This window comes from Polypterus senegalus, chromosome 17, assembly GCF_016835505.1.
Source record: "Polypterus senegalus isolate Bchr_013 chromosome 17, ASM1683550v1, whole genome shotgun sequence".
Taxonomy (NCBI): domain Eukaryota; kingdom Metazoa; phylum Chordata; class Cladistia; order Polypteriformes; family Polypteridae; genus Polypterus; species Polypterus senegalus.
The window spans coordinates 9,471,518-9,494,779 of record NC_053170.1 but is presented as its reverse complement, the minus strand read 5'-3'; the positions used below and the strand labels follow the sequence as shown (position 1 = coordinate 9,494,779).

The 23,262-nt window shown below is 42.0% G+C and overlaps 1 protein-coding gene and 1 long non-coding RNA gene across 3 annotated transcripts in view; one reads left to right on the top strand and one right to left on the bottom strand.

Annotated features, from left to right (window-relative positions):
- The window catches only part of cntnap1 (contactin associated protein 1), a 171,131-nt gene extending 161,632 nt beyond the window's left edge, over positions 1-9,499 (top strand). For both annotated transcript variants that reach the window (XM_039740726.1, XM_039740727.1), the window contains 2 exons: positions 933-980; positions 8,055-9,499. In XM_039740726.1, coding sequence (XP_039596660.1) covers positions 933-980; positions 8,055-8,254 — 248 coding nt within the window. In that variant the 3' untranslated portion in view covers positions 8,255-9,499. The remainder of the gene's footprint in view (positions 1-932; positions 981-8,054) is intronic.
- Positions 1-19,052, bottom strand: part of LOC120518123 — an 85,179-nt gene extending 66,127 nt beyond the window's left edge. Inside the window, exon 1 of the long non-coding RNA XR_005631182.1 lies at positions 16,417-19,052. This is a non-coding gene — a long non-coding RNA (uncharacterized LOC120518123). The remainder of the gene's footprint in view (positions 1-16,416) is intronic.
- Positions 19,053-23,262: the final 4,210 nt, after the last annotated feature.

The window sequence follows — 23,262 nt, the reverse complement described above, 5'->3', positions numbered from 1 at the left end:
CATGAGAAATATGGCTGGCATTGCTGGCACCAGCTCATGGTTGCTCAGTGTGGTTAAGCAGTTTTGAGTGTCCAATGGCTTTCAGTAGGGCATGACTCTCCACAGAATATGCCAGTCTATGATCGTCCCATCAACAGATGGGTCTTTCCCCTGACAACGTAGGTCAAAAGCCATCGAAACAGACCCTCGATAGAGAGTGGCTATCCCTCCTCCTAGAGTGGGGTGAGATAAGATGGCCTCAGTGAGTATTGGGAGTTAGGTGTCATTGTGGCATTGACAAGCCAATTTTAAGGGGGCTTAATAAGGCCAAGCTTCATAATTCATTTTATTTTTATGTTTATTCACATTTATCCAATGCGACTTACAAAGGAAGTAAACATAAACGAGTAAACATCAGTCTGGGGGGCTGTCTGGGAACAAAGGTGACAGGACGGGGCAGGGTTAGAGCAGGCCCGGCCTTAGGCATAGGCGAAGTAGGCGACCGGGGGGCCCCGACATCGACAGCGGCCAGGCAACTCACATGTTTAAATCACGTGGGCCAGCGGGGGGCGTGTCCGCGTGGGCGGCTGTCTATAAAAGCGGAGCGGTTTGAGTCAAGATCTCTATGGGTCGAACGCTCACATCAGTGAATCAGCCCTCATCATCATTCGTCGAATGATGACCTCGTAACGTTGCAAGAAAACGTCTCCTTGGTCTAATTTTCACGCATTTCGCTGAGCTTCCAGGGGGGCCCTTGGACCCCCCTTTCACCTAGGGCCCCATAATACCTAAGACCGGGCCTGGTTAGAGAGTTGATAATCACAAACCAAGCAGAACAGCGTAACCCTAAACTATCTTTATTTACAAGAACTTGTCAAAGTCATCGTCAATTATTACACAACACGTTTATTTAATACGTGCAGCTAACTTTGTTTTTTTCCTTCTTTTCTCAGTCTTACCCTACCTCCATGACGACTTGCCCAGCGGCCCAGTACTTGCACGTAAGTAAGCACTTCTACTTTCCTGTTCATCTTCAACGCACACAAGCATATTACGTATGTTTTGCACCGCAGGGGAACTTTACTTCATGCCACTGTATGGGTGGCATGACAATGAAGCCACTTGACTTGACCTCAAGCAGCTGCCACGTGACCTGCCCCTTCAGCTCACAGGGTCTTCCAGCGTCTTTTACAAAATACAGTGCTTATAAAAAAAAAAATGTATGTTACCCCCTTGGAAGTTTTCATGTGTTATTGTTGTACCACATTGAATCCCAGATGATTTAATTTGCATTTTCTGACACTGATCAGCAGAAAAAAAGACGTCAAAGGGCACTGCCAAGGAGGGGAGGCTTGTATGTCCTTTTACCCCACAATTACAGTGCCTATCAAAAATCATCGAAAGATTTCAAAAGATCTTTTTTTCAGACTCTCGAGAGACCGAGTGTGGGGTCTGAGGGTCCTGATAAAAACCAACATCCAGGCCTTTAATGACGTCTTAGGCACAGCCACCAGCAGAGAGTGTGTCGACCTCCTCGGGAGGTTTACTTACCTCGGAACTCTGGTGACTCTTCCTATTGCGGCAGTTGACCCGGACACAGACAGGCGGACATGTTGTTTTCAGACCATCCATCCATCCATTTTCTAACCCGCTGAATCCAAATACAGGGTCACGGGGGTCTGCTGGAGCCAATCCCAGCCAACACAGGGCACAAGGCAGGAACCATTCCGGGGCAGGGTGCCAACCCACCGCAGGACACACAAACACACCAAGGCCAATTTAGAATCGCCAATCCACCTAACCTGCATGTCTTTGGATTGTGGGAGGAAACCGGAGTGCCCGGAGGAAACCCACGCAGACACGGGAGAACATGCAAACTCCACGCAGGGAGGACCCGGGAAGCGAACCCGGGTCTCCTAACTGCGAGGCAGCAGCGCTACCACTGCGCCACCGTGCCGCCCTGTTTTCAAACCACCACATGTTTATTTACATTGACTTTACTATGGAACCCTTTTGAGAGTACCTTTCCAATCATGGGGAATTCTTTGCATTGCCATGCCCTACTAGCAGTGGAATCCTCAAGGAACAATCAAAATGTATTCAGAAAATAATCGAAAAACACCACAACTGATGACAGGGGGTTTGTGATCGGGAAGCTGAGCAAACTGATAATGACTACTCCAAGGTAGTGTTTCTTAATTCTTTTGGCTACATGATCCAGTTATTTTGTAATCTAGTGGTGTGTTGGGGGGGTTGGAATACATAGATGACATCAGAGAGTGTATCAAGCGTGCTAATCCACCTTAATAAAAGGATAACGGTCTGTGTGTCCTTCGGGTTGCTGTGTCTCTATCATTCCAACAGATGGCACATTACAAAAACTTCTAGTAATAAAAACACATTGCATTTGTCATTCTTATCGATGGCGCATCCCAAATGTTATCCCCTGCTTTTAGGAATCCCATACCAAATTACATAGAACAGAGCCATGCATCACATGGTGCACTCCACAAATGTTACCGCTGAGGTCTACATGGATTACTTAGATTTCAGGCCGTCTCAGACAGGTAGCACAGCTAGTCGAAAGGGGGATCCCTTGTGGTGTTTAGAGTGCAACAATTCATGGACAGTAATCCCTCCTCGATCGCGGGGGTTGTGTTCCAGAACATCCGCGAAGTTGAAACCATATGTTTGTATAGTTATTTTTATATATTTAAAACCCTTATAAACTTTCCCACACTGTTAACATTATTAGAGCCCTCTAGACATGAAATAACACCCTTTAGTCAAAAGTTTAAACTGTGCTCCATGACAAGACAGAGATGACAGTTCTTTCTCACAATTAAAAGAATGCAAATAGATCTTCCTCTTCAAAGAATGTGTGTCAGGAGATGAGAATGTCAGAGAGAGAGAGAGAAAAGCAAACAATCAAAAAATCAATACGTGCTTTTGGGCTTTTAAGTATGAGCACCGCGATAAAGTTTTTAGAGGAGCGTCCGTATCCTCTAGGCAAACAGCCTCTGTGCAAACAGCCCCTCCGTCAGGCAGAGAATGTCAGAGAAAGTTAGAGAGAGCGAGAAAAGCAAACAATCAAGCACCGCGTGTTAAACATATCGTATATCATTGAGGAGTTTTAGTTAATACGTAATACATGCTCTGATTGGGTAGCTTCTCAGCCATCGGCCAATAGCGTCCCTTGTATGAAATCAACTGGGCAAACCAACTGAGGAAGCGTGTAGCATAAATTAAAAGACACATTGTCCGCAGAAATCCGCGAACCAGCGAAAAATCAGTGATATATATTTAGATATGCTTACATTTAAAATCCGCGATAGAGTGAAGTCGCGAAAGTCGAAGCGCGATATAGCGAGGGATTACTGTATTTATAATATTGAAGAGCAGGGTGTGACTGGGTCCCCTGTGGTGTTTTGGGCACAGCAATATACTGTATGTACTATATATATATATATATATATATATATATATATAGTGGGATGCAAAAGTTTGGGCAACCTTGTTAATAGTCATTATTTTCCTGTATAAATCGTTGGTTGTTACGATAAAAAATGTCAGTTAAATGTATCCTATAGGAGACACACACAGTGATATTTGAGAAGTGAAATGAAGTTTATTGGATTTACAGAAAGTGTGCAATAATTGTTCAAACAAAATCAGGCAGGTGCATAAATCTGGGCACCATTGTCATTTTATTGATTCCAAAACTTTTCGAACTAATTATTGGAACTCCAATTGGCTTGGTAAGCTCAGTGACCCCTGACCTACAGACACAGGTGAATCCGAGTATTTAAGGGGGTCAATTGTAAGTTTCCCTCCTCCTTTAATTTTCTCTGAAGAGTAGCAACATGGGGTCACAAAACAACTCTCAAAGGACCTGAAGACAAAGATTGTTCACCATCATGGTTTAGGGGAAGGATACAGAAAGCTGTCCCAGAGATTGAAGCTGTCTGTTTCCACAGTTAGGAACATATTGAGGAAATGGAAGACCACAGGCTCAGTTCAAGTTAAGTGATGCAGAGGAAGCACAAACAGAGCCGCTTGAGGTCTGCTCAAACACATTTGGACAAGCCAGCTTCATTTTGGAATAAGGTGCTGTGGACTGATGAAACTAAAATGGAGTTATTTGGGCATAACAAGGGGCGTTATGCATGGAGGAAAAAGAACACAGCATTCCAAGAAAAACACCTGCTACCTACAGTAAAATATGGTGGTGGTTCCATCATGCTGTGGGGCTGTGTGGCCAGTGCAGGGACTGGGAATCTTGTCAAAGTTGAGGGACGCATGGATTCCACTCAGTATCAGCAGATTCTGGAGACCAATGTCCAGGAATCAGTGACAAAGCTGAAGCTGCGCCAGGGCTGGATCTTTCAACAAGACAACGACCCGAAACACTGCTCAAAATCCACTAAGGCATTCATGCAGAGGAACAAGTCCAACATTCTGGAATGGCCATCTCAGTCCTCAGACCTGAATAGAATTGAAAATCTGTGGTGTGAGTTAAAGAGAGCTGTCCATGCTCGGAAGCCATCAAACCTGAATGAACTCGAGATGTTTTGTAAAGAGGAATGGTCCAAAATACCTTCAACCACAATCCGACTCTCATTGGAACCTACAGGAAGCGTTTAAAGGCTGTAATTTCTGCAAAAGGCGGATCTACTAAATATTGATTTCATGTCTTTTTTGTGGTGCCCAAATTTATGCACCTGCCTGATTTTGTTTGAATAATTATTGCACACTTTCTGTAAATCCAATAAACTTCATTTCACTTCTCAAATATCACTGTGTGTGTCTCCTATATGATATATTTAACTGACATTTTTTATCGTAACAACCAATGATTTATACAGGAAAATAATGACTATTAACAAGGTTGCCCAAACTTTTGCATCCCACTGTGTATATATATATATATATATATATATATATATAGTAAAATTCGTTACAATGAATATCATTGCAACAAACTTTTCATTACAACAAAGTATTTTTATGGTCCCAACAGTTTCCCCATATGACACGAAGTCCATTCAGCAGATACTTTAATTACAACAAAGTGCACAAAAAACCTTGAAATGCCTGAATGAATCATCCACAGAGCAGTTAGTTCTGTGGCTGCAGCTCAGTTGTGCACAACGATCACTCAAACAGAAACATTTTTTTTCTTTCTTCAAACTTTCCTCGTACTGTTTTTTTTTTGGCCTTTTTTGTTTCCTACGGTTTTCAGTGATACCTTTTGCTCATTGCTCGTCAACATTTGAAAAACATCCACTGGAATTTAACTGATTGTCACCCTCCTATAGAAACGGCAGACATGAAAAAACGCTAACAGTTCATATTAGGAAAAAAAACTTTACATTTTTTGCAACTTTCGATTACGGCAAAAAGAAAAAAGATGTTGCCAGTCGTTTCGCCATCAACACTGTCAACTTTCTTGAAAGACTGAGCAAAAAAAGAAGAAACATCTCGGGTTGCAAACGTATGCGAACGGCTGCATTTGAAGATGTCGAAAAAGCAGTTTTTATGTGGTTCAGTGACGCGCGTTCAAGAAACATTCCTATTAATGCGGCACTCATTCAAGAAAATGTGGAGTTTGTAAACTCTCTTGGGACCTCCGTCAACGGGACAACACGCCGAAGAGCGTCCAGAAGTGCGATCTCCACGTCTGTACGTGGCAACAGCAGGCTCACGGCTATGCTGTGTCTCTCCGCCAAAGTAAACAGAAAAGATCTCGATGGGTGATGCAAGGTTAGCAGCATGGACATTGTAAATGCAGATAACAGGATTACGTGGTCACTAGCCTGGCCACGACCCTGCCTGACTGCTGTGTCTGTGTATAGGAGAGTGGCAGATCCCGCTACAATAAATAACCCTGCTGTTCCTGTTTCAAGCTGAATAAAGCTGGTTTTGCTAAGGTACTGAGACTAAGCCTCTTGTTTTGGGGTGCAAGACAGGGACTTATAGCTCAAACACGATCTTTTAAGATTCGCTTCTGTGGCGCTTCAGTGCAGCGCTATGAGCCTGATGCTGCTCTGCCCCAGCAACGGACAAACAATCTTCCACAGACGCAGCAATCGCGCTTTGGGACGCACTTCACCGTTGGGTGGGGAGTGGGGGGGGATCCCAAAAGTGTTCAGAAACCTCACAATATAAAGAAGAAGAAAAGGATGATCCGGCTTCTGATTGATAACTGTGCCGCACGCAACATGCTTCCACATTTAGATAATGTTAGCGTTGAATTCCTCAGCCATTGGGTTTGGGCATCATTCGCACCCTGAACGTGTATTATCACAAGGAAATGCTGAGAAAAATTCTCTTCAGCATAACGTGTAGGCAGGAGGAGATTAAAATGAATGCGAAAGAAGCTATTGAAATGATTGCAAACGCCTGGACACAAGTTAAAGAAAGCACTATAGTAAACAAATACAGAATCTCATTACAACAAAATTTTCGTTACAATGAAATATTTTTTAGGTCCCTAGGAGTTTGTTGTATCGGAATTTTACCTGTACTGTATATAAACCCAATAAGGAAGAGTCCCCAGTGTAGTTTTGAATTTGCAGATAGAACATGGGGTTTGGGTGAAGGTAGCGCGTAAGGCACCGGCGACCCATAGAGGACATCCTGCAACCCCCTGAATGCTGTCAACTCACATTTGGGTTGAGTACCACTGCTCTAAGGGACTGCTCACTCATTCAAAGCAGGCACTTCACAAATTCAGTTTTCACTGTGTAAAATGTTATTTTCACTTTGATGTTGAGGGTTATAATGTGTAAATACAGCTGGAAAGAGTTATATTTAATGCACTTTCTTTCATTACAGGGTTTAATGTGACAATAGGTAAGGATTGTAACAGGATACGATGACTAGCGACCATACCACAACAGGTCACCCACCTGAAGCTAACTAAGCACGTTCAGGCCTGGGCAGAACTGGGATGGGAGACCATCTAGGAAAAGCTTGGGTTGCTGCTGGACCAGGTGTTGGGGTGGCCAGCAGGGGGCGCTTACCCTGTGGTCTGAATGTGGAACCCATTGCAGTGACGGGGACACTGTGCTCTAAAAATGGCACCGTCCTTCTGATGACATGTAAAACTGGGGTCCTGACTCTCTCTGGTCATAAATGACCAGTGGGCACCCTTCATAAGGAGTAGGGTGTATCCCAATGTCCAGGCTAAATTGTCCCCCTGTGGCCTAGTCCTTCTGGCCCCCTAATCATCCCCCATCTCTAATTGTCTCCCTCTCTGACCACTTGACTATTGTGGCAATGGCCCGGACACAGACAGGCAGACATGTTGCTAAGTCACCACCACACGTTTATTTACAATATTTACAAAAGTCAGGTGCACACAAACCCCCAAAGTCCAGGCCTCTCTCACACTCTGCCTTTCCACGTCTTCAGACCGCCTCCACTCTCGTCTCCTGCTTAGTCCTCTCCTCACCCGACTCCAGCCTCGAATGAAGGGAGGCGGCCCCTTTTATTATCACCCGCCGACACGCCCCTGTGTGGCGGAAATGCCGGCTGCATCCCCGGAAGCACCCCGGGTGTCCCTGCTCTTCTTCCCCCCAGCACTTCCTGGTGTGGCGGAAGTGCCGAGGTCCAGGGTTCCCAAAGCATTGGGGTGCCCCCCTGATGGTGACCACTGGCCCCTACAGGGATGGCCCCCAAAGCAACCAGGGTGGCGGCCCCCACATGGTCCAAGGCGGGCGTAGACCCTCTTCCGGTCCTTCAGGGTGTCATCGCCCCTGGCATCCCTGACACTATCTAATAGCTTATGCGTGGTGAGCAGAGTGGCACAAAAATGGCTGCTGTCACATCATCCAGATGGATGCTGCACATTGTTGGTGGTCGAAGTGGCTCCCCACTCACTGAAGCGCTTTGATTAGTGACATACAAATGTAACGAGTTATTATTATGATTGACTACAGGCACTGCACACTGTAAGTAAAGCACCAAGTCTCGTACAAAGAGCTGTGACCTTGCCCAAGTTGCTGACAATTTCAATTTTCTAACTGAAATGAATAATGAAGTTTATTCTCCCTTTCCTTTTTCTTTCCCAGTTATCATCCTGTTGGTTTTACTCCTTTTGGTGGGTGTCCCCCTCTTCCTGTACTTCCATTTCTATCGCTACAAAGGAACGTATACCACCAACGAGCCTAAAACGGTGGAATCCCCGAGCAAAGCCAAGCCTCTGACGGAGGCCCCCAGGAAAGGCGACAACCTGCCGCAGATAGAAGAAGAGGAGGCCAGAGGAGAATAGCCATCAGGTGAACGTGGAGGTGGTGGTTGAGGTGGGGCGGAGAAGCTCCAGCAGCTAAGTGCAAGATGGACACTTAAATTATTTTTATTTGTCCCATTATTTCTTTTTTTTTTTCTGTTTTTAAAATTCATAATAAATTAAATTAGACTGCCAATCAGGATGATCTATTCGAAAGTGGAGATAACACACTGAGGAAAAGGAAGGAATACACCGGTAGCACACTTGTGTGTGGCACTTGAGGCTCTGCTGGAGTGACAGAAGTGCCTGAAAACAGCTCTGCTCTATTTTAAAATCAAGAAAGGTCTTCCTTTATTTCTAAAACTTGTCATCTGTAGTTTAAAACTGCCAAGCAGAAAGTTTACATGACACTGTTATTAGAATAGCAGACATATGCCGTATATGGTGGGGAGTCAAATAGTATATGCAGTGTGTTTGTGTCCATTTCTGCAATTAGTTGAATTTTGTGCATAAGCTAAATTTCCTCAAAACAATAAGCGACCATCTTCCCATTTGGCGCTGGCTATCGAGACGTCTTCTGCCAACGGTCACTCCACATACGCTGGCAAACAGCACTATGCACTTAAGACTAAACATTCTAGGATTTGCAGTGGCGGGCTCTGAATAAAAACTGCAAGAACAAACGGTCACGAGGTGCTCTCTGATTGTGTGACAATCACTGCGTCTAACAGCATCCTGCGGCTTCAAATGATCCTTTGTCTGAACCCTCAACGTCGGTTTCTGTCAGGCCTCGCAATTGTTGGAAATACACACGATGTTAGCACTAACCCGTCCATCCAGTACAGGGTCACGGTGCCAATCCCAGCCACACTGCCTGCAAAGCGGGAAATACGCCCTTAACGGACCACCACTAATGTGAAGGATTATGGGAGATCCGTTTTTAAAACATTTAACCTGTAAACTGTATCAAGCATTTATCGATGAATGTGAAGCCCAATGTCGCCTCTCATGCATGTCCAACATGTGTAAAGAACTGCCTAAAGCTGACAGAGGCAGCTGTGAGACGTTGTTGTGTTGTCCTCAGCCATAGAGGCCATAATGAAGGGGCTGCGCGGATATGAAGAACACTGATATTGTCATTGCGCTCAATTTAATAAACACATTGCTGATTCTCTTTGTGCACGTGTGTACAGGTGCCGGTCATAGAACTAGAATATCATGACAAAGTTGGTTTATTTCAGTAATTCCATTCAAAAAGTAAAACTTCTCACCTCTATTAATGGCAATTTAGTTAACTTTTTGTTCAGTATAAATGAGGGTCAGAATCCCACCCTCCAAATTCAGTGACTCAATACAGGATGCTAAAAGTGGTGCAAAGGGGTCCACATTAAGTGTCTGTATATTGGTGAAGTCCCCTTTTTGGCTTTATATATTACAGGTGCTGGTCATAAAATTAGAATATCATGACAAAGTTGGTTTATTTCAGTAATTCCATTCAAAAAGTGAAACTTGTATATTCGATTCATTCATTACACACAGACTGATGTATTTCAAATGTTTCTTTCTTTTAATTTTGATGATTACTGTATAACTGACAACTAATGAAAGTCCCAAATTCAGTATCTCGGAAAATTAGAATATCAATTAAGACCAATGCAAAAAAAGGATTTTTAGAAATGTTGGCCAACTGAAAGGTATGAACATGAAAAGTATGAGCGGGTACAGCACTCAGTATTTAGTCTGGATTACTGCAGCAATGCGGCGTGGCATGGAGTCGATCAGTCTGTGGCACTGCTCAGGTGTTATGAGAGCCCATGTTGCTCTGATAGTGGCCTTCACCTCTTCTGAATTGTTGGCTCTGGCGTATTCCATCTTCCTCTTCACGATACCCCATAGAGTTTCAATGGGGTTAAGGTCAGGCGAGTTTGCTGGCCAATCAAGAACAGGGATACCATGGTCCTTAAACCAGGTACTGGTAGTTTAGGCACTTTGTGCAGGTGCCAGGTCCTGTTGGAAAATGAAATCTGCATCTCCATAAAGTTCATCAGCAGCAGGAAGCATGAAGTGCTCTAAAAGTTCCTGGTAGACAGCTGCGTTGAGCTTGGACCTCAGAAAACACAATGGACCAGCACCAGCAGATGACATGGCACCCCAAACCATCACTGACCGTGGAAACTTTACACTGGACCTCAAGCAACGTGGATTCTGTGCCTCTCCTCTCTTCCTCCAGACTCTGGGATCTTGATTTCCAAAGGAAATGCAAAATTGACTTTCATCAGAGAACATAACTTTGGAGCACTCAGCAGCAGTCCAGTCGAGACGCTTCTGACGCTGTCTCTTGTTCAAGAGTGGCTCAACACAAGGAATACGACAGCTGAAGCCCATGTCTTGCATACGTCTGTGCCTGGTGGTCCTTGAAGCACTGACTCCAGCTGCAGTCCACTCTTTGTGAATCTCCCCCACAGTTTTGTTTCACAATCCTCTCCAGGGTTCAAGCGGTTATCTCTTTTGCTTGTCCACTTTTTTCTGCCACATCTTGTCCTTCCCTTCGCCTCTCTATTAATGTGCTTGGACACAGAGCTCTGTGAACAGCCAGCCTCTTTAGCGATGACCTTTTGTGTCTTGCCCTCCTTGTGCGAGGTGTCAATGGTCGTCTTATGGACAACTGTCAAGTCAGCAGTCTTCCCCGTGATTGTGTAGCCTACAGAACTCGACTGAGAGACCATTTAAAGGCTTTTGAGTTAATGAGCTGATTAGAGTGAGTGCGGCACCAGGTGTCTTCAATATTCAACCTGTTCACAATATTCAAATTTTCCGAGAAACTGAATTTGGGACTTTAATAATAATAACAATTCTTTGCATTTATAAAGCGCTTTTCTCACTACTCAAAGCGCTCAGCAATTTCAGGTTAAGGGCCTTCCTTGCTCAAGGGCCCAACAGAGCAAAGTACCTTTTTGGCATTTATGGGATTTGAACCAGCAACCTTCCAATTGCCAGTGCAGATCCCTAGCCTCAGAGCTACAACTCCACCCATCAGTTGTCAGTTATAATCATCAAAATTATAAGAAATTAACATTTGAAATACATCAGTCTGTGTGTAATGAATGAACCAATTATATACAAGTTTCACTTTTTAAATGGAATTACTGAAATAAATCAACTTTGTCATGATATTCTAATTTTATGACCAGCACCTGTAATATATAAAGCCAAAAAGGGGACCTCACCAATATACAGACACTTAATGTGGACCCCTTTGCACCACTTTTAGCATCCTGCGTTGAGTCACTGAATTTGGAGGGTGGGATTCTGACCCTCATTTATACTGAACAAAAAGTTAACTAAATTGCCATTAATAGAGGTGAGAAGTTGTCTTTGGAAGATCTCACATACCTGCTTTATTAGGTTCTAAATTCAGTAAAGATCTCCGCGTCATCCTGGATGGACCCTTCACTGATGAAAGACAGAAACGTCCGCCCATCCGAGGCCCGTCACCCTCACACCAGCGGCCATTACTGGCTGTTAATGTGTCTTGCCTGCTGTGCGCCATACTTCAACTGCAGGGTCTTGTACACTGTTCATGGTGTTTGCCCCACGCCTTAATAATAATAATAATAATAATTCTTTACATTTATACAAAGAGATGACTAAACAAGACGTGACACAGATACACAAATGTGCGTTTCTGACTTAAGTTCCACTTCTCTTTTCATGAGGTACCAGTCAAAATTGTTCTATCTGGACTAAAGGCATTCCAGCCTAGTTGGAATTTGTACGTACAGGCCATCCAGATCTTCTATCTCAATTCCATTTGTTTGGCCCCAGACAAAAAATTAAAAACTAATAGTAATGTATGTTAAGTGACCCGTCAGTTGACCGTCTTGTATTGTTAAGACTTTGTTTTCAAAGCCCAATATTTCCGTCGTCATACATCATAAAGTAAGACATTTTACTAAGAGCGCTCTATAAATGTGAAGAGCTGTTAAGTTCAGTATGCCTTGTATAAATTACAGCAATAGAACACTGCGACATTTCATATGAATGAAAACAATTCACTGTGTGATGTTAAGGATGTCGAGAAGCATCCTGCGGCAGCAAGGACCGTTTTTAGCCTCTGGACAGATCTGCGGACCTCAGACACTGAGAAGCTTACTACGCAAGCACAAGCATTCACTCTTGAAGGATGTTTGCCTGGTTATGGAAAAGTCGTCCTCTCGTAAACATTCAATCGCTATTATTATATGATACTATTCTCAACATAAAAATGCGCCTTTTTTTTAACCTTTTATTGTTGAATTTCCCCATTGGATTAATCTAATAAAAGTTATAAAGTTCAGACAGTTTCATATTGCAGATAATAATACAGGGTGGCCCACGAAAAAGAAGCCCGCCTTCCTGCCAGAGTGGCGCGCCGATTGACTACCCGCATCACGTAAGCTGTGTAGACGTAGTGCAAACGTGTGAGTACGAGCTGAGCGACATGTATTCCATTCCACAAAGAATCGCAATAGTGGAGGCGTACGTTCTCACGGGTTCCATTAAGGAAACGCGGGGCATTTTTGCAACAAAGTTTCCTGCCGCTGGTTTCTCGGATTGTGGGTTTGGGTTGACCAGATGGGTTCGTCTATAAAGGAGAACAAAAATTACCAAATATATTTTCCAACTCCAATCAACCGCTAACCGCTGTCCGTTTTGCTGTCGGACGGAAATAGAATATAAAAACAGTGTTGCCGCTACTTGATGTTACAGTTATTGATAACGTGATAACGTAACGTCACGCGGTAACACGGATGAATGGGCTGAAGGCTGCTCAGTCTCGGTATATATCATATGTTATTAGTCAAAAACGGTCAACTCTGTTCGTGATTCTATGAAAGGAGGACATTTTAATGAATTTTTGGAATGCCTGGAGGACGGAGGAAACCATGTTAAAAAAGAGGACATGTCCTTCTTTTGGAGGACGTCCGGTCACCCTATTGTGGGTCCCATATTTTTTGAGACAACCGTGAACACGAACGTGAATATGGGAATTTTCGAGGAATTTTACGGACAGTTGACGCTGGAAGAACGCGAGTACGCCTTCTTCCAACAGGACGCCGCGACTTGTCACACGTGTCACTGTCACGAATTCGGGAGACAGGATTGAATTTGTCACCAAAGGATTGTGGCCGCCGAGATCGCCGGACTTAAGCACTTATGACTTTTACCTTTGGGGCAGTTTGAAGGGAAAAGTGTACGCTAATAACCCGAGAACTTTGCACCAGTTGAAAGACCATATTCGTACTGCAATTCGGAGCATTGGCACCCCAGAGTTGCGTCGCGTATATGACAACATGTTAAGGTGCGCCCAAAAGTGCATTGACGCACAAGGAGATCATGTTTTGCACTTTCTGTACAGAGTGAGTAAAGATTTTTGCATTTCAAGTTCTTTCTTTCTTTATGGAAGGGCGCCTTTTTTCGCCAGGGAGGCGGGCTACTTTTTCGTGGGCCACCCTGGTACAATAGCAAATAATATGTTCTTTTCCCTTTAAAGTAGACATTCTAAGTCTTACGTTTCAAACACAACGTTCATAGCTTTTGAATTATATGCCTTTTATTACACCGTTATCATGAAGGTTACGTAACTGTTGAGTGCCGAGGCTTGATAGTGTCCGAGATAGCTGGAGAGTGGGCGGGGTCTAAAGAGAACGCTGACGTGTCTCAGGTGGCTGAATGAGTCCATTGAAGATGTCTGCCGGCATATATTAGACCAACTATGTGCATTCTGTTAGGATAACAGCCTCGTAAATAATGAACCACAGTATTTTATTTCAAGTACAGCTGTGTGTGATGTAGGTACTTATTTATTTTGATTTAGAGCCCACCTTTTGCAAGCTAAATTATTGCAGTATAAATCAACGCATCCATTTTCTGGGCCTGTTTAACTCATCATTGGGTGATGTGGAGCCAAAAACTGTTGCTGTGATAGCCACTCATCCATATCTGTCTGTCTGTCAGCTTCTCCCTGAATCTCGTGTCTTGTCTCCACTTCCGGAGTGATCTGTAAAGCACTGTTAATCTGTATAATGCAAATACCAAGTGTAGGTCCACTATATAACCAACGGTCACTTTCATTTAATTTAGAAATGTGAAAGCATTCTTTAAAATACACAGAACAATCATTTATCTCCACATCCTGTTAATGTCACCACGTATCTTTGTGGGTGCTATTTTGATACGTGTTTATAAATGCCTCTACTTAACGTGTTCCTCAATTTGGGGTACAAAGTAAAAGGAGACCAAATGAAGTGGTGCACTTCTTCTGGGGACGGTGGCCTTCTGGAGGCCACATGGTGCAAAAAAGCTTTTAGGATCCAACCCGAAACCCTGGCAGCTTTGGTCAAACGTCAGCCACACTGCAGTTGACTGCTAAACCAAAGGGTTACGGCCACAAACTGGAGACTGAAACCACAGTGCCACAGAGCCAATGCAGGAGAAGTTAAAAAGTCGCCCAAAGTACATTTTATGGCTGATAAAGAGAGCACATCTTCTCCGACCAGAGAGACAGAGAGTGAGAGAGAAATGTTTACCAAAAATGTTTTGGTCAGTTTCTGATTTTATTTTTTAACATCTTTGGTTTCCCTTTGTGAGGTTTCTACTTCCTGTTATAGTTGGGTGTTCAAGGAGACTCGCAGAGCGGCTGCTTATCAACTTAAGAAAAATTCAAATCCAACTAGAAGTTCCCGGGTCAGCCCTTCATGACACAGTGGAGTGTAACAGCGGCACATTCTTCATGGCGTTCACCGCGAAGGCATAAGCAGATAACGATACTTTATCACGTCTTAAACCAACCTCAAACTGCGTCCTCTGTTTCAGGCTCCTTGTGGATGTCCACACATGCCTGGAATTGTGCACTTCACTTGCCGAACAACAAGCGTGCATCCTAAAACCTGCCTCGTGAAAAATCCAACGCCATTCATGCCTTACCATGTCCTAAAGTCACGACCCGGAAGTCCGTAAAGGAGTCGAGATGACACACACCGTTACCGTATGTGATCAATCAGCCTGACAGCAGTGGCGGCTCAGTCTTTTACGAGCTGCTGTGAAGATTGCACTCAAGCTTTCAGATGGGAAGCCATCGTTCCCCAGACAACTCCGGCTTCTCAGCCGTCTCGACATGGCCCTCTTTTAACGTTTTTCCTTCTGCTTTGTAAATTTCCCCAGTGAATCTCCAGCTGGAGCAGTAACATTTCAAAATGGAGCCCACTTCATTTCAGAGGCCATTTGTTTTCTATCGGTTCTCGAACATGTACAGTACCACATTTGTACGCCTCCCTTGTAGAACGTTTAGAGCATCGCTTCTCTAGTGGAAGGTTAACAACCAAAGCCTATAAAAGCTTCACTCATGCTGCGCGGTATAAAAATGGAGTACACGCTTAGGGTACACACGCCATTCGACTTGAGCTATGCATTCTGCTTTCAACTGTTAGCATGCGACATGCACTCGGCCTTCAAAATGCAACAAAACTGCTGCTTTGCAACAATCACCGAAGAACTTTGTAATTATTTATATCAGTCTCCTTTGCAAATTCAGATATAAAGATTGTATACTATTTTTTTTTAAATTGTACCTGGTTTCTATAAAAACAAAGAAAGTTAGAAAAGCCTGAATGTGAAATGTCTGTGTTTTCATTAACTGTGAATACTGGAATCAAGAAAACATCTACTCTGATGTAAAGAATGCAAAATATATAAGTAAATAAAACTGAGTTAAAAAAAAAAAAAAGACTTCTCTTGGTTTATGAATCTAAAAATGAACATATTGGTTAAAAGTGCAAAACAAAAACATTTTGACCAACTTTACAAAAGGGAATCGCTGCTTCTTGTTGAGTTTTAACGGAAGAGCAAACTCGAGGTTGTCAATGAGGTGTGAAATGTCATCACCTGAAATGAATCTGAAGGAGTGTGAAACAAAAAATCGTCCTTTTCTACAAACTTCAAAACACAAAAGGTTGCAAACACACTTTGGTTTCATGTATTTGTCATCAGGTTTGCCCAAGAAACCCAAACTCATTTAATCTTTCTTTATAATCACCAGTTATGTTGATCATAATTATATACAGTTGATATATACAGTATTTAATATTGTTTATGACATTCATTCTCTTTCTCAGACAAAACAGAAATCTCAGATCCCAGATAGATAAAAAAAAAAACAAACAAACCTTTACAGTCTGCAAATTGAAGTGACGGAGTTTAAGGGTCTTGTACCTGCTCCTTTCTGCTTTTGTGCAGATTTGTCTTCATTTGTGTCCTTATTATTCTGCCTTCTTTACACTGTAATGCCACTGAAATAAAACAAGAGTAATTAAAAAAAATAATAATAAACTCAGGTATTCTATCTTCACTACGCTGTATGTTTTCATATTAAACATAAACTCTAACATCAAAGGTAACTGTTTGTTTATTTTCTACTGCAATGGCGGAGCTCGAGTTTCAGGCGGCCCTGCACTGGCACAGCGGGTTCACGCTGCACTCGGCGGTTTGCCAGCTCATTCTTTGTTCTGCTAACTTCCAGGCCTGACTAAACGAAGCAGACGTAAGTGCAGAAACTGCAGTGGTATTCAAAATATTGGAATGAAACAAATATTAATCTGCTTAGAGAAAGGTCCAGTTGAAATTGGATGTAATAATTAAGTTTTGCCCATTTGAATACACATACTGTACACTTTATATGTTGTGAGGGATGGCCTGCATCCTTACCCGTCCAGGAGGCACTATGCCTTCATTACGGCATTGCCTTCCCCAAACTACTGGATGGCAACCCGCCCGGGTTGCAGCAGTGCACTGGATTTCCACGGGGCATCATGGGACTTGGAGTTTGCCAACTCAGCCCTATTGGATTCTGCAGGTGCATCCATGGAGTGCTGCGGGGACTGGGGAACTCTACTTTGTTGGGCTCCCACTCCACACAGAGGTGCCCACAGGGCCAGTCCTTGGAGATAGTGGAAGTACTCCCAGGTGCTACATAAAAGAGGGCAGGTGGATGAAGCTGGCAAGGTGGCATGGTGGAGGAGCCCGTGACCAGTGGCATTGGGCTGGGGGTTGAGACAAAGTGTTGCAGTGTTGTACTTTATTGCTGCTGCTTTGTGCTGTGGGAAACACATCAAGGGGAAGAGTTTCCCAAAATAAAATTCTCTTGTTTATTACACTTGTGTCCGAGTGCCTGCTTGTGTTGGGTGTTTGGGGAGCTGGAGTGCCCCCTGGTGTCCACAGTGTATACAAGATGCTTGTCAGTTATGCATTTTGTGGTGCACTGATTATCACTTTAGCTTAGCAGATAAAGAGGTTTCACTGTTTGTTTTAAACAATATTTCTTAAACAATTACTAGCTGTTTCTACTTCAGGTGGCATCACTTCTCAATAATGTGCAGTCAATTCAGGAAGCATGAAATGATTTTTTAGTCTGATGTGAGCTGTTTTGAATCTCCTGTAATTATAAGTAGTCCCAATTTTAAATCCATGCAGCTAAGTATAATGTAAGATTCTGAAGGCTGCCAGCTGTATGCTGACAAATATAAAGCAAAACAGCAGCATCAGCCAAACAAGTTGATAAATGTTTACCACAATGCATAGTTGAGACTAAGGGTGGGATCTACCAGGAGCACTAGAATACGATTAACACTGCAATACTCGTGCCGCAGTGTGATACAATTGAGTTTTTAAACTTTGCTATTCCTTTTTAAATTGGACTTAAGTAAAACTTTAAATAAGTGTATCAAACTTAAATTATTTTTCTAGATGCAGACTGAGCTGCAGGTGGATGACCTCTTCTGTGAAGTGCAGGTGGTATGGCTGCTGGCAAAAGTAAAAAAGCCAAATCTGTTACTCATCACAGGAAAACAAATGATGCATTCCATTTAAATCTTTTATTGACAATAAAAATGGGAGTGACGTATTGCAACAGGCGCAGCAGGACTGAGAATACCAGTTCCATTTACAATAACCAGCTCAAGTTCGGCTCCAGAAAACTTTTGGAAGTTGAGCGATTCTGTGTTACTACACTGCTTGCCCGAGACATAAAGTTGTTGCCAATTCCATGTTTTAAATATAGCAGCCTTTCTTCAATTAAACAATGTAAAAAAACCAAAATGAATCCAAATAGTCAACCTGCAAACACAAATGCAGCATTTTCCGTCAGAATCTTTCCTGCTGTAGCAATATTAGTGGACAACCTCAGCCCTCTAACAACAATGAAGAAAGTGTTCACTTGAGAGGATGGTAAGCCAGAAGAAAAAATTACACTTAAAATGCAATAAATATGAAAAACACTTAAGTACTCCTTTTGATCTACACATATCTTAAAGCTGATCTGTCATATCCTTAACTGAAACAATACATTGAGAAGAAAACTATGCGTTTTGTAGAATTGTTCAGAATCGTTAAAATGTGCCTTGGCAAAGAATCTGTAAGTGAGTGGACTGGCGCTTGGGTTTTGCCTCGGGTGGCCTTCTTGGATCTCCCGTCAGAGCTTGTGATGAGCCTACTGGGACAATTCAAGATTTCAGGGGGCTCAAAAGGGGAAACAAGCCCTAGAAGTGGTAACCCAGTCCATCACTGGGCACACTTACAGTGTGTAAAGAGAAGAATCAGATTCAAAATATTCACGTTGTTGTTTTGCAGGCTGAAATGAAGACACACACATTTTTCTCCAGCTGTATTTACGTAATGCAACTTATAACAGCCAAGTGAAAGGTATATTAGCAACAGTTCAGAAACAAAATAAAACACCAGACTCACTGAGATGGTTAAAGGATCACCCCACTGTGTCATTACTTTGTGGACATCCCTCCCTTCCCCAAAGCCCCACCCTTCCCTTTTGATTCCTGCCATAAGTCTGTTGGGATTCTTCTCTACCAATCTGCACATCTCGACTGTAATATTTTCCCATCTCATCTTTACAGATTTGTTCAAGCTCAGTCACATTAGATGGTGACCACTGCTGGAGTGAAACCTTCAAGTCATGCCACAGATTTTCAGTCGGGTTTAAGTCTGGGCTCTGACCGGACCACACAATGACAATCACCTTTTTCTTCCACAGCCACTGTGTGGTCAACTTTGCTGTTTTGTTGCAGGTCATCGTCATGTTGGAAGATGAACCTTCTTCCGATCGACAACTTTCTGGCCGAGGGCAGCAGGTTTTCCTCATAAATTTGATGCGATTTTGCCCCATTCCATTTTTTCCTTCTATCTTGACCAGTCCCCCAGTCCCTACTGCAGAGAACCATACCCCAACCCACTCCAGCAGGATGTTACCACCTCTATGCTTTACTGCAGGTCTTTGGATGGTGTTTTGTCTTGGTAGAGTAATATATTGCTCTACTTTCCCCTTTGTATTATTAAGATGTAGCCTCTGTCAGAATGCCTAATCCCAGAGACTTACCACTGTTTATAAGGTATTATTGTATATAACTTCTCCCCACCTTCCCTTCTATATCTATAACTTCAGGCAATTAGGTATAGTAAAAGACAAGCAAGAGTTAAGTTATAATGTAAACAATGTATTATTGGTAATACTCATAAATAATAACAATATGCAAAGTACATTTGAATATTGGTAACCATACAACCTGATTAAATGGTGATGTGTAGTTTCAGGCGGCACACAGACTTAGTTATTTAAAATGTCTCTAGTTAAGGCATCATTGGTGCTCAGCTTTCTTCAGAACAGGGCTCATGCCTGTTCAATATGGCTGAAGCTGTGCTCTTCATTGTGTTGTTCTTGTCAGTTCATGGTGGGAGATGCTTCTTCATCATATGATAGTAAGAGAGAGATGCATCTTCATCATCAGATGTTAGTAAGAGAGAGAGAGAGAGAATGTGGCTGAGCAAGTAAATGTATAGATACTCTGTCCAACCCCTAGAGCCAATAGGACATCATGGTACTTAAAGGCTTCTGGTACAAGCCAATTCCAAACAGCCACACTTCAGACCAATGGGGGAATACAACATCTTAAAACCTGGCACCTCCAAGACCATATGTTAGGCAGCCTGGCTTTCTTGTGGGGGTTGAAAGACTTTAGCAGAGAAACACTCGCCAAACTGGTATAAGGCACATCCTCCCCCAACTCTGTCATAAAATTCAAAGAGACCCATTCCTGGTGTGGCGGGAGGGGTTGTAAACATGAATGCTTCTCACTAATCTAACATTGCTTTGCCTAAATTACAAATAAAGAAATACAAAATATTTATCAACTTATATGCAAAAATCTTACATCACAACAGATGGTAAGATGCATTGACTTTCCACTGGATATATAGTTTGGCGTTGAGAACAGATAGTTCGATTTTGACCTCATTTGATTAGAACACTTTTTTCCATTTGCCCTCAGAATCTTTAAGGTGCGTTTTGTTTTCAACAAAATGCTGTATGTATTTTAGTTTGACGCATCCAAGCATTTGCATGGCACTGTGGTTATTAATTGCCTAATCATCCTGATGACAAGACTTGCGTGGAAGCACCTACTTTCAATATAAGTTTAAGCCATCAGTTGATGAAATGTTTCCTTTATTTTACATGCCACCTAAATACAGCTATGTTTGTCAGTTTTAATATTTTTCTTGTAAAGATAACTTCTGTCTGGACATCATTCAGGATTGTTTCAAATTCTTACTTAACAGAGCGGAAGAACCAACAAGTCTAAGTAACCAAGCACAATGCTAAAAGTGCTAAATTATGGCATTTTGTTAAAATACAAAAAAATCTGTCAGGACAAACATACTTTAGAGCCATCTTGAGTCAAGTTTCAGTCAGTCCACGTATCTTTGCATACAGCGTACATTTCAAATAAACTGGACTAAAACCAGTCTAATGAAGAATATATCTGAAAAGTGGAGAAACATATGTGGCTTTAAGTTATAATTTTAGACTTCAAAAATGACGCACTACTAGGTGTCCATATCAAGGGCCTCACCTACAGCTCCACCTGCATCCTCTGGGGTGCAAAATGTGATCCTATGGGCAAAGAAATCTGCAAAGCACGGTATTGAGCGGAAAGTAAAACCACCCATGAACTGGAAAGGAAAAACAGCAAATAAGAAAACCAAAGTGAAATGCAGACCTCTGCAGAAACTTTATTGATGGAAGTAAAAGCAGTTGACATAACAAAAACTGCCTCATATATATTTACTGTGACAGCATATAACTAGCATCATAAAATCTATAAAGCATTTAAAAAAAACATAAAAAAGCCAAGGTCAATAAATAAGTCAACCATGGCGTTTGCAAAACAACTGTAACAGTAAACCATGTCTGGTGGAAACAAAAATCTTTTTACATGTTGATTCCATGTGTGGCATATACACACATACATACATACATACATACACACACACGTGAATGCACAAAGACAGTGTGCTGAAAGAAAATAAAAACTGGAAGACCACTGCAAATTTAGACGTCTTTTAAAGGGTCATTTAAATGACAGCAACTACTCTCACTAGCAAGTGCAAGAATCGGTTACATAGATAAAACAAAAAAGGCTCAGGACGACTCAAGAAACGGAAACGTTGCTGTGAATCGTCCATGTTCAGTTATGGAGGAACCCCAGTTAGTGTATATTACCACGGTGGTGCTAGGGGTTTTATGATGGCCTGTTTTGTCCTTCTGAACGACCCCCGTTTCTGTTCATCTTGTTTTTAAAAGCTTACTGTGTTCAGCTTTCTTTGCAATCACAAAGACGAACATGGAAGGGAACAAAAATAATAGTCTTAGATTTCATTTTTAACACAAGCTGTTTGCACTGGGGAGAAAAAAAATCTGGAAATGTTTCCATACATTTGCTTCCTCTTTAAAATAATTTTCAAATGATTACCCAAATAATGCCAATTATTACACAATTTGGTTTACCAAATAAGTTACAACTAATGTATTAAGCATGGCCTAGCACAAATATTACAATATTTAAATAAAAATGTAAAGGTAGAAGCTGCCACAAAACTAACTGAAACATTACTATAACAATTTCAATACACCATTAAATAATATATATATACACATTTCCATATATAGCATGTCTATATATATTTATGATTTAATTTAAACTTTTAACAGTTTTCATTTCTGCTTATATGATAAAATGTTTTGCAGGCACAAGCATGACAAAGCAGATATCCATGACACCACTTTGGACAGGAGTACATAAAGGTGTTCTACCAAAAGTGTGGTGAAAGACCCCCACAGAGAATATTCTTAGCACTGGAATTGGATACGCACACACAACGGAGCAATAAAATACGATACATGAAGCAGAAATAAAACACGTATCAATATTATAACGATCACCTTTGTTGTCTCTCGTGGTCCGCTTGCAGTTGGATAAAATTATGACAAACTGCTCAGTGTAGCATGCTAGACAAGGCAAACATTCATTTTGTCGGTTTTAAACTTTTGAACTTATACAAAAAAAAAAACAAAACTAAAAAAAAAAAAACAACAAAAAGCAGCCTAATAGGCCTGAATTACGTAACTGAAATACTGTAACTCCATTACCTAATGTGTGTAGGAAAGAGATGACATGTGCTTTTTTTAACCTTTAGAAAATAAAAGAATGGAGGACCAAATGGAGGTCAACTCATGGCCTAAGTACCAAATCGTCCTATGGAGTTTAAGGGCACTTTAAAATAACGTGAAAGCAAAAAGAGGTTTCCTGAAGGATGGATAGCTGCATAGAAATGATAAAACATTAAATGCTCTTTTTAACAGGGTTATTAATGCGGGGTTGACAGCTACAGACTGCAATATTATCATTCTTAATGCTGGTGACGTCAAAAAAGGAATCAAGGCCCATTAGGCCTGTTCCTTTTGTGGACACTGCTTTATCTAAATATTAATGTCGTTAAATATAAACCTGGGGCACAATGCGAGCAAGTCTGACTTCATCTTACTGCCACCTACTGGCCTGTATTGGCAAGCCAGAAGTTTTTTTATGTGTGTTTGGACTTGGGTGTGCATGGGTTTATAGTTTGTTTTTATCATATTTATTTTTTGGAGCTTTGATAAAATATTTTAT